General features: G+C 39.0%; 1 protein-coding gene across 3 annotated transcripts; it reads right to left on the bottom strand.

Annotated features, from left to right (window-relative positions):
- Window positions 1–254: 254 nt before the first annotated feature.
- Window positions 255–15,329, bottom strand: emilin1a (elastin microfibril interfacer 1a). Of its 3 annotated transcripts, none has more exons than XM_066677801.1 (8): window positions 14,707–15,329; window positions 7,919–8,038; window positions 6,509–6,696; window positions 4,361–6,430; window positions 3,378–3,485; window positions 3,258–3,275; window positions 3,027–3,161; window positions 255–1,616 (listed from the first exon to the last, which is right to left on the bottom strand). In XM_066677801.1, the coding sequence occupies exons 1-8, from the start codon at window positions 14,838–14,840 to the stop codon at window positions 1,285–1,287; spliced, it is 3,105 nt and encodes a 1,034-aa protein (XP_066533898.1). In that variant the 5' UTR covers window positions 14,841–15,329; the 3' UTR covers window positions 255–1,284. The 3 variants fall into 3 exon arrangements, with proteins under 3 accessions (XP_066533898.1, XP_066533899.1, XP_066533900.1); XM_066677802.1 differs by having other exon boundaries at window positions 6,518–6,696; XM_066677803.1 differs by lacking the exon at window positions 14,707–15,329 and adding an exon at window positions 14,403–14,425.
- Between the last annotated feature and the right edge of the window lie 2,743 nt (window positions 15,330–18,072).

Genomic DNA, 18,072 nt, shown 5'->3' with positions numbered 1-18,072 from the left:
TGCAAAGTGTTATAGTTAACTTGATTGAAGAGCTATTTGAAGTGTAAAAGTTCAATTGTCATGGGAACAGCACAGTAGTTATGCAACCAATCACAACACATTAACAGTTTTGTAGTTGAAGGAGTCAGTTTGAGGAGACATTCTTTCTCCCAGCCTAAATTGTTCATTTCTGAGCATGCTAAGATTTGTTTGTGCTCACAAAATTGTAGTCATCCAGGAAAAGATAGGCCTTTATTCCCAAATATGGTGAATTTAAAGCAAAAAGCTAGAAGCATTAAAGGACAAAAGAGTAACAGAAAAAAACACATATTTATTGGCAATTTAAGGGCAATTTGTCAGTGGGTTATTTGAGGAAAAATCTGCCTCAAAGTCCAGAAATACACTTTCCCAAAACATTCTCTACTTCTTTTTAGCCACACACTCATTCTGACTTCAGATGTGCACTTCAAACCCAATTGGCTTTAATACAGTGGTTGGAGGAGAGGTTTGGGAAGATTTCAACTTCAATAGTCTGAAAGTTCACTCTCCCATCCAGGAGACCCTGCTAAATGGATATGAATGTAAACGGGAAAAAAATATTTTGTGGAAAAAAGTAAAAGTACTAACTCAAAACCATTGAGACAATATCTTTGTGTGTGTGTGTGTGTAAAAGATGAATGCTATTTCAAGAAGCAGTGAAAAATGTTACAAAAAATAATTTGAACGAGTCAAAACCATTGTTTCTCATTGTTCTGACAAAAAGTAGACAACACAAAAATCTGATCAAAATTATCAGAGGTGATATTTATATCTATATTTTAAAAAACTATATGTACATTACCAGTCAGAAGTTTAGACATATTGATTAATGTGCATTTAACATAACATTAAATATATTTTGATTGACATAGTAGTTCTTTCAGGCAACATGGCCTCAGCATATGTAGAATTTCTGCAAAATGGCAAAGTATACCAAGTAAATCTGATCACAATACAGAAGACTGACTAATTTAAAGAAGTTAAAACAAAAAGTAATTTAGTTTTATTAGATTTTTATAAATCTGTTTTTTTTTTTTTATGTCACAGTGTCTCTTCTCTTTCAATTTAAAGTGAGCAAATCTTTAGGAGAAATATAATAAATGCCTTTTGATTAGAGGTCTAAACTTTTGACTGCTCATGTGTAAAACATAGAGTAACACAACTGCAACAGTGTATAAAAAGCAGATTATTTCCCAAAACTTTCAAATTTTAAAATATTTTAATGTACAACCACAGTGTTCTTGATCATGATGTATCAGTTTATTCTTATAAAATGGCATCCACATCCTCATACAGTAGCATTCCACTGAAGATGGTAAGGGGTTCGACAGAGTTGGCCAGTTTACCCGTGACCAAGTCAATGCAGACTGTTTCTCCGTCTTCCAGAGGAAGTATGATGTTGAATATGACCAGAGAACCTGGAGTTTGCCTGACTTCAGCCATGGGTTTTTCCAGACCCTCCGGCTGGTAACCAGCCGAGTCTCCGCGAGCAACTCCGTAGTTGGACCTAGAAAGCACTGCCTCAATCTTCACATTTTTGTGACCAGTCAGGACTGCGCTGAAGAAATAGCGTCCACTCATCGGTGCCGTAAACACACCTAATAAAATATGACAACAAAAGATGTATTTTGAACCCTATATATGAGATGTCTCATTTCATTTAATAAGTTAAACAGTCTAAAGGCTCATTTATACTCTGTATATATATAAATGAAGATGGATGAAAACCAAATAGAGATGAAATCAATGCTGAGTATGGACAGAAGGCTCAGTGCGTATCAGTATTTGAATTGAACATGGAGCATAAATGCGCTTTAACCGCTACAAACTGCTACATACTTCAAGAAAATACTGTAGACCAGAAGTGCATATCTCTGGTCCTGAAGGGGCTATTTCCAGCAATGTGTGGTGAATTTACTGCTCACACACACCTGATTCTGCACAACTGTTAATTGCCAAATTTAGTGGGTGTTGTTTAGCAGGGGCAATCAACAGACTTAGCTGGACACTGGCCCTCCAGGACTGGAGTTGAGCACCCTTGCTCTAGACAATAACCTAGACAATAATAGTGATTTTCCAATGCATGGAACCTATACGACTCGGTATGGCTCTTTTGTTTTTCCACTGGGCAAATCTGGTGCATGGTCCCTGGAACCAGGTAGGTTTTCAGTCCCAGCTCGTTCTGGATTCCAACCGTGCCAAGTAGGTACTAAATGGTGATGTGTAAACCATGCAGAGCACGGACTGGCCAGAGTTATGTCAATCACCATGAAATGCAGAGCCCATTCAAATCCAGCACAAACTGCCGTTTGTAAAAGCTCTTAAGTTACCACAGCTTTTTCATTTATTTTTACCGAACTCAAAACGGCAGCTCATAACATTACCTCAAGGTGTTTTGAAGAGGTTTATATGCTCCTTGGGCCGATGGCAGATGTGAATAAAGTAAAACTACTTTGTGAGAACTGGGGTGCCGTGTTCAGTCCAAAAAACTAAAACAACACGCAAATACATGATGAGTAAACGGCATCTAACTTGACCACCACATGTGTTGTGGTCATAAAAAACAGTGATTCCTGTAAGAGATGGTTTTTCAACGTTACCGGCTCCATTTCGTGGGAGACACCTGTCAGTGGAAAAGCGACAAGCATTAAGCTTGCCAAGCCGTGTAGAGCCGGACACATGGTGGAAAAGCATCATAACCGTCATTACCTAGACCAGGGTTTCTCACTTTGTTCCACCTTTAGGCCCCAAAAAATTGCCTAATGCTACTTTGGGTGCCTTTGTTACAGGACTTGTATTAATGAAGCTTAAAGTTCTTACTTCTTGTTAAATCAGTTATTTTTTTTCCCCACAAAATTTCATTACAAATAATAGACCACTGGCTGCAAATACTTTATTGGCCTGAGGACCATTAGAGAGTGATCTGTGTCCCACCTGCAGTGTGTGGTGCATTTCTGAAAAACCCTGGACTATAATTATGATTATATAGGGTATATAGAGGGTGATACCTGAGCTTGGATCATATGAGTCCCCTTCATTAACAAACACCTTGTTGAAGATAATGGTGCCAGGATTAATTTGAGGTTGTGTTAGGGCTGCGGAAAATGACAGTCTCGGTACTTTCGCATCACTCCCTGGAGGGCCTGTTAGATGACAATACAAACACATCATTAAAAAAAAACTATTATAAACCACAACAAAACATTTGCTTTTGAAATACATTAGGAATTTATATTTACCCTCTTCACCTCTGAGGCCTGCAGAGTAGAACAAAGAGGAATGTAAAAACACAGGAATATACCGAATAGATCAAATATATAATCATGCTCAATAATGAAATATGATTGTTATTTCTTTACCTGGTGGTCCTAATGGACCCTGTATTCCCGGGGGACCTACTTTACCGGTGGGACCCCTTGGCCCTTGTAACCCCGTGTAGCCTCTCTCTCCTTGTGGTCCAGGGGGTCCTGAATTTATAAAAAAAAAAAAAAAAAGGCAAGTGAATAATTAAAAAAATCTTAGGACACAATGTAATGCTGCACTTATCTGATCATTACAGACAGAATGACAAGGATCTGACTTGAAAGTGATGTTTGTGCATGACATGTAAAGTCAGAATTCTTAACTCAAATTTTTGAGTACATACTGTCAGAACAGAGAGAGACAAGTAAATAAGATATTCTACTTTTTCTAGATTAATATTAACCTGCAGTTAAACCAAATTATTTATTTCAGTAATTAATATTTTCACACAACAGACAAATATTTCACAAGCAAAACTTTGAAATATTTAAATTCATTTTTTCTGAATTTTGACATGACAGTTTTCAACCTCAACTAATAGCCAAATGTAAGCTATATATATATATATATAAAATATCATAGACTCGAAAGTGTCCGTAGGTGTGAGTGTGTGAGTGAATGTGTGTGTGTCTGTGTTGCCCTGTGAAGGACTGGCGTCCCCTCCAGGGTGTATTCCCGCCTTGCGCCCGATGATTCCAGGTAGGCTCTGGACCCCCCGCGACCCTAAATTGGATAAGCGGTTACAGATAATGGATGGATGGATGGATAAAATATCATAATAAATACTGTTATCTAATTATATTATTATATAACTAGCAAATAATTCACACATAAATATTTTCACAAATTCTGGTAACTGAAAACTCGAATAGCATTAAATAAAATATAATATTTTATAGTATTGTACAATTAATAGAATTATGCAGATGTAAAATCCTATACCTGCATAGAAATTTAGTCTCTTAACTTCCAGAGTGCAATCAATATGTTATCACTGAAAAAAATGTTTGAAAGATTCTAGCCTTTCCTCCACACTTACCAGTAAAGTCTTTTTCAGTAAAGGGCTGGAACTCTGATTGAAGGTGCACTAGTGAGGAGTTAAAATTATTCATTGTCTCATGGATATTCCTCAAATGAGGATGTATGCTGTCTATAGCATCTCCCTGAGTGATGATCGTAGCATTGAGTCCATTGACACAGGTCCAGAGCCCTGACACATGTCTGCTCAATCCATCCTTAATGTGCTGTAGACTCTCTGAAACGGAATCCAGTCTGCCACAGACATCCTCCATTTTTGAAAGCCTCTTTTCCAGGCCCTCACCAGCGTGTCTGCAATTACCCATCTCAGTCAACATGTTGTTATTTACGCTGTGGATCTCATGTTCAACACGACTGAAGCGTCTGTGGCTGTTGTCTATATGCCCGGTTAAATTTTTCTGGATCTTGTCAATCTCAGAAAAGATCCTGTCTTTAGATGTGCCCAGGTCAGTTATACTGTTGCCATGTCTCTGAACAGTACGACCAAGCCCCTTCAAAGTATCATTAATGGAGCTAAAGGTCAATTGGACTCCTGAGAGCTCACCTTGAACAGACTTAAGCTCCTTGCCCAGTGTACTAGTTATAACATGCTGTTCATTGATGTGCTTCTGGTTCTCATTCATACTGATCATGCATTGCCCCTGGCATTTTTCCACCTCTTCCTTCAGTTTGCCCACTTCCTCCTGCAGGTTAGAGCATACTTGGGAGCATGTGCTTTCATCAGAATCAACCCTCTTCCTCAAGTTGGTAAGCTCAACTTGACATTTTTCAAAGGCACCCCTGCTTGTGTTTTTCAAGGTGAGCAGTTCCTTCTCTAATCTCCCGAAAACTGAACTACAAAGCTCACAATCATTCCCTAACATTTCTACCTCGGTAACAACCCTGTTGAAATTCTCCCCATTCTCACCCATCAAGTCCTTGACTTTCTGAACATCATGGCTGATGTCTGAAATGCGGTCCAGCAAGGAGTCACCAGACACAGAAAGATCCTTCAATCTGGTGTCAAACTTTTGGATGTTTTCCTCATTGGAAATTACTTTCCACTCCAGTGTTTTCACGGTATCCTCAGTGGTCCTACTTTGTCCCTGTGCAGCGCATGTCTCTGCACATAAAGCAACTGCTGATTTCAACTTGTTGTTAAGTAGAGATGTCTTGTTTTCCAGTTCATTTATACGGATCTTGTGGTCATCAACCGAATGCTTTAGTTCCCTGACGTCTTGCTCAATATTAGTAACTCTGAAATTCTGATCATCATTTTGACGAAGGACGGAGTTGCGTATCTGGTTGATCTCTCTTTGTAGTAACTCCTTCATGCTGCTCTCAGTGTGTGAGCATTTCTGCTCGGCTTTCCTCATGGTTCCATTCAGGCGTCTCTCTAGGTCTCTAATGCGGCCGTTCAGTCTCTCCTCTGTTACTTTATCTCTGCCTCCAATCCCCTTCAACTCTTTATCCAACAGATTTTGTAAGATGTCATATGACTCAGCATTAGAACTGACCTTTCTTTCTATGGCACTGACTCTCTTCTCGAGGTCAGCTATAGAGTTACAACAACTCTGTAAGTGGGTCAGCTCCCTTTGCATGACCTCCATTGTTTGCTTGTGCTGCCTGTCCACATACTTTTCCATTGCTTTGATCTGGTCTCGGTTCTCTTGCTGCTGCTTCTGAATGTCCTCCACCCCATTCTGGCAAGATGAGCAGGAAAGGGTGACGCGATATTCTAACTCCCGCAGAATCTCTTCCTTCAGTCTGCTGTACTCAGCTCCCCTGTCTAGCTCATTACCTGTAGCACTGCCACTAACTAGATGGTTGTTGATGCTGATGAGAGTCCTGTCATGTACTTGTGTCATGTTGTCCAGTAGATCCAATTTACTCTGGATGCTACTGATGGTTTCCCTCATCTCTGGCTGGGCTGCATCAGCAGGGTTGTGCCCACTGTTGCTGCCTCCTTGATGAGACCCTTCAACTATTTTCTGATTCATTCCATGTAATGTGGATTGCATTTGGTGGAGTTCCCTGGTAAGACTGTGGATCTTCTCCTCGAGCTGCCTGATCTTCTCGCTGTCCCCTCTTCCTGAAGAGGAAAAAAATAATTATAGATAGAAATGTTTCTATACAAGTGAGAACACTTTTTACAATGTCATTCTTCTACCTTCACCACCTCTGGCACTGGATCCTGTTTGTGACGTAGAAGGTCTGGAGGTGACATCTTGTGAGTCTGAGCCACTACTGGGGCTAACACTGCAGTCTTCGCCTGAGTAACCATAACAACACTTCCACTCCATTTCTGTCACCATCTTGTAGGCAATTTTGTACCTGGGTTTTCTGTAGGTGCGATACCTGTCAAATGTGGGAGTCACAGTTTTTACTGGTAGCAAATAATGTAGTCCAAGGTTGTATTCTAAACAATATACTATTATACTTTATATCAGTAGTTACTAAACATTTTCTGCAATGACCCCCTTTCTGTAGATGACAATATTTTCAAACTCCTAACCCCTAAGTTCATACAAAACTGCAAATTTTTATAGAACGCAAAATTAAAAAATAATAAATCTTTACAGTGAAATGATTACAGGTGACATACATTGGTGTTCAAATTGTGTTCATCTGCATCTCATTCATTTGCTGTGCCCCCCTTGCAATAGCTTTGTGCTCCCCTAGGGGATCTGATCCCGCACTTTAAATACTGTATTAATAGTAGTAAAGGCACCTCTAATGGTGATGTATTTTTTGGATATACTATTTAGTACATTAGTACACAATTCTCTGCAGTTAGAGCTGAAAAAGGGCTCACATTTCTGGACAGTCCTTTTGTGTCATGTATCTGCACGCTGGCAGTTGAAGCTGGCAGAGCTAATAAAATCATTCTTCATTAACCCTCATAAATAAACAGAACTTTATGTCTTGAGTGCACTCTTGCTAGCAGACAGAAAAATATTTATCCTGTTCCTGATCACCCAATTCTCAAAAGGCCAGAACTCAGCTGGATAGCAAACAGCAGTAGATGATGTGGTGTATTGTAGACAGAAAGTTCATGCTTTTACACAAAACATAAAACGGCTGCCTAAGTTCATTTTACTGTTAATGGGCTTTAGTTCAGGGATTTGGATTTTTTTTATATAAATAAATAGACCAAGCTGAAGTTTCAGTTTCTGCTATTATTAGAACATTTTGTCTGCATTCTTGAAGCGTTTGATGTGGTTTCTTCATCTTTTCAAGGACCAGTGCCTTGGCTTTCTTTGAAATCATTATTGTGAAGTAACTGTGAGATAAAGTTAGTATTATGAAATATTTCTCCTTTTGTTATCCAAGTACAATAACTTCAATAAAAGACTTAAAAAACACAAAGTAAATAAAGGAGAAAGCCTGTTTGGCTTGTTGATCAAGGAGCAAAAATGTATCCAAATCTATGATAAATCTTGGATCATGGTGGTCAGTGTTTCTTGCTTAGCCACAGTTAGGAACCTACTAATGATATGAACACGTATTCCACATACAGTCATGGTAGACAGCAGAAGAATGCTGACCACAGATAGACAAGGAAATGTTAAATACTCACACAACTGCCCGAGAACACTGGCCCCAAGCGCAGCGCTGGTATTCTGGCTTCACATATGTCTCCACTCCATCCTCCATAACACAGCTAACAGTTTTTGTTACTACATAGGCACACCAATTCCTGTAAAACCATATGCACATATTGTAAAACTTGTACAGAGAAAAGCATGAGACATTTTCATGGCATATACATGAAAATAAAAATCAAGAACATATACTGTCATATGTACAGTCATCCATGAAGGATTGACTACAGAAATCTCTACAGATACCAACATTTGTGGATGCCCAAATCCTTTATAAAAATGTTCGTGGTTGCATACAGCCTATGCACATCCTCCTATACACTTTTAATAATCTCTAGATTACTTATAATGCCTAATATATTTTAAATGTTGTGTAAATATTGCTGTTATTTTATACAGAAACAAATAGTGCACACAAAACAAGTAGGAAACAAAAATGAGACACAAGGCAAACAATGAAAGAGACAGAGGATCTATGAAATGGGGGCATATCAGTTCATTTTGTGTGGATATGTGTGTGGCAAATTCTCCCTCTCTCTTTCTTTCTCTCTCACTTGCTCTCTCTTTCTCTCTCGCTTGCTCTCTTTCTCTCTCTCTCTCTCTCTCTCTCTCTCTCTCTCTCACTCACACACACACACACACACACACACATACACACAGAGTCACTGACACCTATGGACACATTTGAATAACCCATCTACCTACAAACACGTGTTTTTGGATTGTGGGAGGAAAACAGATCCCAGGGGAAACCCATGCTGACACAGGGAGACACACCAATCACAGAATTCACAACCCCAGAACCCAGTGACACTACCTGTTGCAACACCATGTTTCGTTTTTTGAAAAACAGGCACATACAAAAAAGCAGAGCATTCATTATCCGATTCCTCCATTACCAAACTCAGATAAGACTGTGCCCTTTTATACCCTTACATTTAATCCCAGTGGAGCCACATCGAATCCCTCTGCATCTTTTATCAAACTGCCCTTTTCCTGCATTCCCTTTATTAATCTCTAAATTACACTCATTCCTCCTAACAGTGAAGCCTCTGGTTGACCACACGTTATCTGGCAATGGCTTTAAAAGGAAATTCAATTTCTTTTTCAAAATGTCTGAATAATGTATTTGTTGGGATGTAAACAAAATAATTGTGAGCAAATTGATACGAAGGGGAAAAATGTTTCTTTGTACTGCATGTTCCACTATGTCATTTATGGGTTTTAAGAAATACATTTAAGGCCAAAACTAGTTAAGGCTCAAAATTAATACAAACATTATATTTTTGATTAATCATGAACATATGCAAAAACATTTTACTATAGATCTTAGAGACATTAAAAACTTCAGACAATGGGTTTGTATTACCATTTCTGTGAACAATCCTGACTTGATAAGCTTTTTGAGAACAGAGCACTTCACATCAAACCACTATAAATGACTGTTTACATTTTAACAACTTCCTTAGGTAGAGAGTTTCATAAAGTTCCCTTTAAAGCCTCCCTCAGACTTAGTACTTAGTTTTTAACACATTGTTATCATCAGCTTTACACTCTAAGATATCCACCCATTCTCTTCAAGGGATCTCCCCATCCTGCTGTGAGCACTCAGACTGCCTGTGTCTGCTATTTTGAAACAGGGCATATCCACCATCAAACATGGTGAAGGCTGAATGATCAAACACGTAATGATCAAGCATCCAGACATGAATGGGGGGATTTTGGGTATCTACTTTGAAGCTATACATACTACTGCTATTGAATTACATACTACTGCTATTTTTGTTTTAACATCTGTATGCATCATATGTTAATTCATGGTTATAAAAGCTCAGCTATGTGAGTTAGTTCTGCAACAGTTAACACGTTATAAGTACAATTTTGGTAGTTCCCTTTAAAATTGGTCAGCGCTATTTTAAAATGTATTGATTGTTCACACAGTTGTTTGACTTTGGAACTGTGTTGAGTGTACCACCACAGTGGCAGAGTTTTGGAGTGGCTTTTGTGATCCAAAACTCATCATCAAAGATCTGTATTTGACCTTAGTTCATGTGGCTGGCATCAGGGTTTTTACAGAAATTATCCAACATCTAGTGTAAACCCTCACAGCAAAGTAGAAGGTGTTACTGTAGCAAAACATGAACAAAGTAATACTTAATAACAGTTTCAGAACGTGGTTCATAAGCACGGTGTCCACTAATTTTGGCTGTATATCTGTTGTGAATCATAGTACTGTATGGGAGCTAAGCATTTAACTGGTACGAATCAAAGCCAAATTCCAAAGCTTGAGGTCCATCACAATATCTCTGTAAGTCTGGTTAATCGCCTGTTATCATGAACGTTGTCGGGACAGGAATGTTTCAGAGCTTCATCCACACAAACTGTCTCACCCTCACTGTCTAATAGAGCACAGACTCTGAGCAAATATAAACAAGCTCTAGCTTTCACCACATATCACTGTGTTTTTCCAGCTTAGTCCCAACTTTGACTCCTTTCAGTTCAAAAGTGCATCTGCAGGGTATGCAGGGCTGGAGCTGTTTACTTGGACTTTGTATACACTGTACATATTGCACCTGTGTATGTGTATATATAAAGACGATTTCATCGTAGTAACTTTAGAGCAGAGGGGAAAAAAAATTTGGAGCATTTCTGTTTATCCATTCATCATGCCAGGTACACACAATGTGAAGGATAGCTGCTGTGTTCATATGATGTAGTAAACTAAACACTGACACAATACATGTTATTCTTTGGACAGCCACAAAATATGGCAAGTCTACATGAATGTAGGTTTGGATATCTACCACGATGTAAACGACAAGAGATTATATTCAGTCACACTACTGATGCCATCAGTTTGTCGGGGAGGGCCAAATGTCATCAACATGTAACTATGGCTGAACAATCTAAAAGCCATGATGTTGACAGTAAAGTAAGCTTCGGTTCCTCTGTTATTTTCAGAGGATGTTTTGTGACGTTATCATTTTTTTCAGATCCAGTAATATCCAAAATTCTCAGAAAACAGGAAACATTTCTCCAGTCATCTCTGCCCTTCCATGACAAATTAGCTATAAGGAAACCAAAACTATACAATGGAGCCTTTTTGTCATTCTCTTCCACCTAGGACACGTTAGATATTCTAAGACCACTCCTAAGAATGTGTACCAAAGTTTAAAATGGTTCAAATGATTACCACCAAATTTCTCTTTCAGCTGGTTAATAATCCTCTAACTCACACTCGCAAATAATGATTTAAGGCTCTGGACATAAATAGCTCTTGGTCACTTGAGAAACTGTAGTGAGCCCAATTTGGCAAGGAATGTGGTAATGGGCAAGAGCTAAAACTTGAATGTAGTGAAACAGTTATGAAAATAAATGTAATGCATTCACACAGTCTATTTCAATCTCACTAGCAAACCTCTACCAGACTGAACTGCAACCTTGGATCTGCTGGTTTCTTGTTTAACCACAAAGAGCATAGTCCCTTAAAAGCATCAAGAGTGTTTGTTTGGAGGCAAGCTTAGGCTTAGAGGTCAACAAAGGCTTATAGGTCAAACCTTCTATGAAGGTCTTTTGTAAGGTTTTACTTCTCTAACACTTCAGAAAAGGAAAAAAGAGAGAATGACAGCCTCTTTAAACCCAAATCAGACCAGTGCCCTGACACTTCAGACACAGAGTTGTACCCTCTTTAGTTCTTATACCATAGATGTCCTGGGTCATTTCATTACTTTATATACATTTCTCAGTACTTTTTAGATTTTAGTTTTTTTACAGTACATTTTACAGAAGTGACAATAATTTTAAGTGTTGATTTAGACTCTACACACTTCTGGAAACAAGTCTCTAAATTGGCTGAGCATATCCTTTGGTCCTTGTAACAAACTTGTAATAATATTTGAAGTGGTCAAAATTATTTTGAAATACCTATAAATTTCAGTTTTTTCTTGACCTCTCTTGCCAGAAGCATGTAGCCTGGTGGTTTTGTGTTATGTGTACCTGAATGTATTATTGGATAACTAAAAAGGAAACTTGAGCTAACCCATTTCACCCCTTGGCTATACCATTAGCCATATCCCTCCGATGCCTAAGGGTGGGGTGTATAAATTCCTGTTGGGAAAGAGGGGTATGGCGAAGTGGTATACGCCTTGAAACAGATTTTTTTAGCTGCAACTTTAAAAAGTAAATCCCAGGCAAGGTGGCCTTGCAAGTGAGGAAAACCCACATATGTTATTATTTTCTCTTTAAAACTATGATAACCATTGATAACCATATGAGCACCACTAGTAACCTTTGTTAATGTGTTCTGACGTTGTATCAGACTCTAGACAGGTTGTCCCTTTTCATAGTGGAAGATTTTAACAGCTACACCTTTCAACTCAGTTCCAAAGAGCATGATGACACTCAAAAACAAGGGGTAGGGTTAAAAATAAGAAATGGGATTCATATATTAGACATGTTTCCTGTTTCAAGAAGATATCTCTGAACCAATCAAACATCAGTCACTACTTTACAAATTGTTTGTGAAGCTGGTAGGATGTTTAGATGTGTTGTGGAAAATGTTGATATTCACTTCTAAGGACTGCAGTCATTGACAAACTTTGTTGGTCATGACTGGCTCGGATCCTGTTAGACTGATCCTCCAAGCAGATGCAGCTGCACAACTGGGATACAGGACTTTCCACTGTCTGGTTTAAGCTTGGCAGGTGCTTCAATTCAAATGATGACAGATTACTGAAATATGTACAAACTAAATCCATCTGAAACCCAAATTCATCTCTGATAACAAAAATGTCCATAATATCTATCTTTGTGGGCAAAAAAATCTGAAGTGCTAACGGAGAGGAAGGTTAGAGCTACCACAAGTCGTATAATATTTCACACATCTGTAAAAACAAAATGAAGCCCAAACAGAGGCTCCAAAGCGGTAGCTCTACAGGCCAGCGCATTCTTTCTTCAACACTGCAGAAGCTCTCCACTCTCTCAAGAGTGAGTGCAGCTAAGGACTCTAGTCTGCAGCTCAGGTCAGGAACACTGGACGAAGAAAGCCAAAAAAGGGCAGGCCTCACCAACAGCACCTCTGTCTGACTAGGGGAAAGTTGATGGAAACACTGGGAACTTTTGACCCCCTTACTGCAGCAAAAGCTCTCCATGAAATAATACACTAGCAGGCCAAAAATACATAGACATCTATTCATCGAACATTTCTTTTGAAAACAAAGGTAAAAAATGATATTTTGCCACACATTAGTTCCACACCAGTTTTTACTATTCAGAAAATGCTTTAGATTGTATTGCTTGAACATTTTGTGAGGTTTTAATATCATTCAGGCACAAGAGCATTAGTGAGGGCAGGTGCTGATGAATCATTAGTTATGGATCACAAACTTCACTTAATACTTAACCTCATCCAAAATGTACTGAGTTAGCGACACTGCTGGCTCATTGACAGTACTGGCAAGCTGCTAGTGAACCAGATGTGGCCTACATATTAAAGATATCACAAAACACATCTCTCTCACTTCTGGCAGAGCTAGGGCTGTGCTGGCCATTGCAAACTGCACGTGAGTGAGAGGTGATCCAAATAATAAAATGCTAATACACTGCAGAAAGCAGTCTGAGCAGTCTACTCAAGTGCTATCAGTCCATGTTGCAAGTGGGTCTGACAACAATTGGGGCTGTCTGGGTATTGGATTCACTACTAATTTAGTTTAAAAAATGGATTTGTTAACTGCATTTCACTAAAACTTTATTTTTGCAAATACATGTTATTATATTTCTGTAAAGCCCCGTTTTTATGTGTTGCAAACTGTCAAATTAATCATTCGTATTCTGGGGGTCTTTAAAGTCTGAAAAGGAAGTTTAAAAGTAATCTATGAACACTGCTTTTAGTGTTCCTCCTGTTGAAAAGCCAGCAACAACAAGGTCTACTACTGTGTTGTTTTTGGAAAGTAAGTTATAGCTTTTACCGTTGCATTTGATAGCACTGTTGCTTTTGGAAGATCCAGTCGAAGCTAACAAAAATGACCAGTTAATACTGAGATCATTATAGTAGCAATACTGTAACTAGAGTATAATTGTAGGGGTTCTAATCACCTTAAGTCATCAACCCCCACTCTATGCACTAAGTCAGGCCAAAAGAAGGTCACCACCCTTAAACCATTGTAAACACAAGCTCCACTGCACACATACTGTTGAAAATAGTGACTTAGCGAGCTGATGACAAATGAAAAGACATACATTTTTCTATATTAACACTGTAATGATGAACAGGAGTTGGTTAATGTTCCTTTTATGTTTTTGTATATATCGAAAGTTCTATATAAAAGTAATACAACCCAAGGCTGACTGATCTTCATCGGTACAAACAAAAATACACAGGTGAGAAACAGTGCCTAAATAAAAGAATGTAATATTTCCATTCGATAAATGAAGTACACAGAGGTGGATATAAATCATTACCATTAATTAGACTCATATTACCGTGTAGCCCGCATTTCATCCCTGAGGGTTGATGGCCAAAACTCAACCCAGAAGCCCAGACAACTCAGAAGCAAAGAATCGACTCTTTTGAAATTGACTCTCCACCACAAATGTGAAATTGTTCACTGTAGAAAACCTTACTGACATTGAAGTTTTTTTACAGTGCGGGAGAGAAGAACCATGAGTTATGACGATTACAACAAAAATACAGTTAATTATGACCCAGTGAAATTCATCTTCAAGAGAATCTAAGTGAGAGTTTGTCCAGCTCTGGGAGTCTTACCTGTGTCTGCTGGCCACTCTCCCCGCGCTCTGAGCTGTGAACTCCGCGTGCTGACCGTATGAGGTCGCCCCCGAGGACCAAAAGTATCCGGACACTAGCCACACCACCACCCAACAAAGCAAGTGTTGCTCCATGGTTTACCAATACTGCAGTGGTCCCAAAAACAGCGCACAGAGAGGGAAACTACATCTAATCACGACTCAAACTTAAAAAAATTTAAGTGAAAAAAAGAAATTGATTTTTCCACGTTTTTCTTCTCTTTACTTGCTTCAACTCAGAACCTGACGATGAAACATAGTACAGCCCATAACGTTAAGCTTGGCAATTTCATAAATCCTTAAATGCGTCGTGTTTACGCTGGTGTTTCCTCGGTGCTGTTATATAGTCGTTAAAGGAGTTAAAATCCCTGTGGCCCCTCAGAGTCCCCTCTCCATCGCGCGCTCAACGGGGTTAATTAATCTCAGAATATTACCTCGAAAACCCGTATACTACTATTATTCTCAAGTTTTCAGCATATTCCCAAATGTCTCGGTGACTTAATGAGTGTTTTCATAATTCAGAAACAGTGCAAGGTCCACGAACATCACAACGAGGATGAATGAAGGAAAATGAGACTTCCCCTCAGTTTCAGTATCTCAATACTGAGGACTTCACCGCTGTGTGCGTACTCACTCTCTCTCACTCTCTCTCTCTCTCTCTCTCTCTCTCGCTGGCTCGCTCGTACTACGCTTTCCTTTCCAGTCATCTGTCTGCTTCCCCACCCCCTTTCTTTCTCCAGGAACTCTGTTACATTTGCTGTCCTCACTTCTCTCCTTCAGTCAGTCCCCTCTCGCCCTCCCTTCCCACTCTTCCTTACCTCTCTCTCTCTCTCTCTCTCTCTCTCTCTCTCTCTCTCTCTCTCCCTCACTCTCTCTGTCTCTGTGTCTCACTCAGAGTTCTCTCTCTCTTTCTCATTACAAGAATAAGCTTAAATTACAGCAATTAGTTGACAACTAAGTTAATCTTCACTGATGTAGTTGGACAATATTAATTAAACCTCTAGTTGTATTAACAGGACTCATATCAGTCTATCCAGTAGCTACCATGACCTATATTTGTCATGTAGTTACATCCATAAGGTTTTGAACTGTGCTTCTACATATCAGCAGTTTCCCATTCAGGAGTTAACCTGCCAAACAAAATCCAAGATTACTAAATTAGTTGTAGGCTGTGCTGGGCAACTGGCCCATTTCTTTTCATCTCAGGGTCTCAAGGTCCTGGGACAGTATCAGGGGAAAATTTACAGTAATTGCTGTCTTCCTATTGAGGAAGGGCGTGTGGGCTGATAAAATAGTGGCCCTTCCTTCACAGTCACAAGGACAAGGAAAGGTCAAGTACGACAGTGAGGACAGCAGAGTAAGGTCAGTATAGAAAATTTAGCTTTTACGTCAATTTAGGATCAGCTGGAGGTCAATGAATTTGAAGGCAGTGTCCTGAACAGTGATTCTGATAGTGCTGCAGGAATAATTTAGGGAAGTGAACATGGTTCGTCAAGGACATGGGTTCCTAAACGTTTTCAAAGCACCACCCTTTTTTGGTTTAAAATATCTTGTGACGCATATTCCAAGAATAATTTTTTTTGGTCAAAGTTATTTATAATATTGTATTTAGAAGGAATTCCTGCCTGAACATTGAAGAAGCCAGGCTGTGCATTAAGCTCAAGATCTGAGTCACGGCCAACGTTGACAACTCTCTTGTCTGGAACACAGACATTAAAATATAAAGTGGTGACAAAAATATTTTCTAAGTCACTCTTTCTGAAATAAATGTTTCTTCGCTGTCCATTAAGTCCCAGATGTTAATCTGCAAGATTTTTGGATGGTTATTAAATTATTAAAGTTTGCAATTAGGCCAAGTTGATGAGCGATAAGAAGTTAGTTAATGGTGTATGTGTGTGAGTGTGTATGAATATTTTCCTTTCCTTGCTTTGACAGCCAACCCAGCATGACCTGAACTCTCCCTCCTTTTTCTTAGATTTGAATCTTGCCGCAAACTGGGATCTGTATAATCCTTAAAATAACACCATTGTCACATTTGTCTGTATTAAGTGTGGCATTCATCACACCGTGTTCCAGACAGGCCTCCAGTTATGTCAAAATGGCTTAGACTTTGCTCCATCGCTGTCTCCCATTAAGAATCCTATTGTATTCTTCTATATTCCCTGTCAAACTGCAAGTCTTAATGGCTATCATTGCTGCATCTAAAATTGAAGTGTTTAAAATTAATTAAAAACTAGGCTGCGATATTAAGATCCTGCCTCCACTGGATCTTCCCCTCTTTCATTTTGAATCTTAAAGCACCCTTAAGACTTTGCATTGGACAAAAGATTAAAATTCCAGTGAGGACAGTTTATTTGCAGTGAGGGAACCAAAGCTGTGGTGTACAACGCACAACAAACAAGGGGATATTTTCCTGGACACAGTCTGTTTCATGTATTCACAAGGACTCCTGAGACACAGAGAATAGAACTCATTGTCTCCACAAGATTCTGAGGCACACTGTATTTTCTACATTGTCTTCATGAACTTTCTACATCCAAATATGCACCCCTAAAAAGTTATTCTTAAACAGTTCTTTAGTAAAGTCAGTGGATTTATGACATTTAAAGAGCCATGTGAATAAAAATAATGAACTTTTCAGGATTAATTTATTTCCTATTAAAAAAACCTACTGTATTAAATTCTTTAAAGAATCTATGAAAATGGATCTATAGCAGTAGAAACTTTTTCAATATTGTTAAAAGTCATGGTACCACATCACAATGGTGCTGTAGCACTGCTCATGCTACAGTGCTGTGCAAATATCAGAGAGCACACTTCAATTAGTATGTTTAAACTTTAAGTTAATTTTAATTCATTCATCTTCATTAACTGCTTTTTTTCTCGACATACACACTGGCACCAGTCCATCACAGAGCATCACACTCTCACACAGCCACTCACACTCACACCTATGGACACCTTTACACCCTCATCCAGTCACTCACACACTGAGACATGTGGACACTTTACAAACTCACCCAGTCACACACACCTGCATCCAATTTCACACACTCAGGCCCTCACGCGCTCACACCTATGAACAATCTCACAGGTCAGCCCACCTTCCAACATGTTTCTCTACCGCGGGAGGAAACCCACACAGACACAGGAAGAATACAGCAAACTCCTGTCACAGACTGTGACCCAGGGCAGGAATCAAACCGAGGACACTGAAATCCTGGATCCGTAACAATACATGTTGAAATTTCAGTGTCAGGGGACAATGTTCACAAAACTTACATGAAATGGGAGCCTCTTGTGTTTTTTTTAGAAGGATTAAAATTTG

This window comes from Hoplias malabaricus, chromosome 7, assembly GCF_029633855.1.
Source record: "Hoplias malabaricus isolate fHopMal1 chromosome 7, fHopMal1.hap1, whole genome shotgun sequence".
Taxonomy (NCBI): domain Eukaryota; kingdom Metazoa; phylum Chordata; class Actinopteri; order Characiformes; family Erythrinidae; genus Hoplias; species Hoplias malabaricus.
This window is presented reverse-complemented; position numbering and strand designations above follow the sequence as displayed.

Coding starts and splice junctions, on each gene's coding strand:
- emilin1a (XM_066677801.1), bottom strand. CDS start 14,840: ATGGAGCAACACTTGCTTTGTTGGGTGGTGGTGTGGCTAGTGTCCGGA. Junction 3,486..4,360: donor TACTGAAAAAGACTTTACTG/GTAAGTGTGGAG, acceptor TTATAAATTCAG/GACCCCCTGGACCACAAGGA. Junction 1,617..3,026: donor CTCATATGATCCAAGCTCAG/GTATCACCCTCT, acceptor ATATTTTATTAG/GTGTGTTTACGGCACCGATG.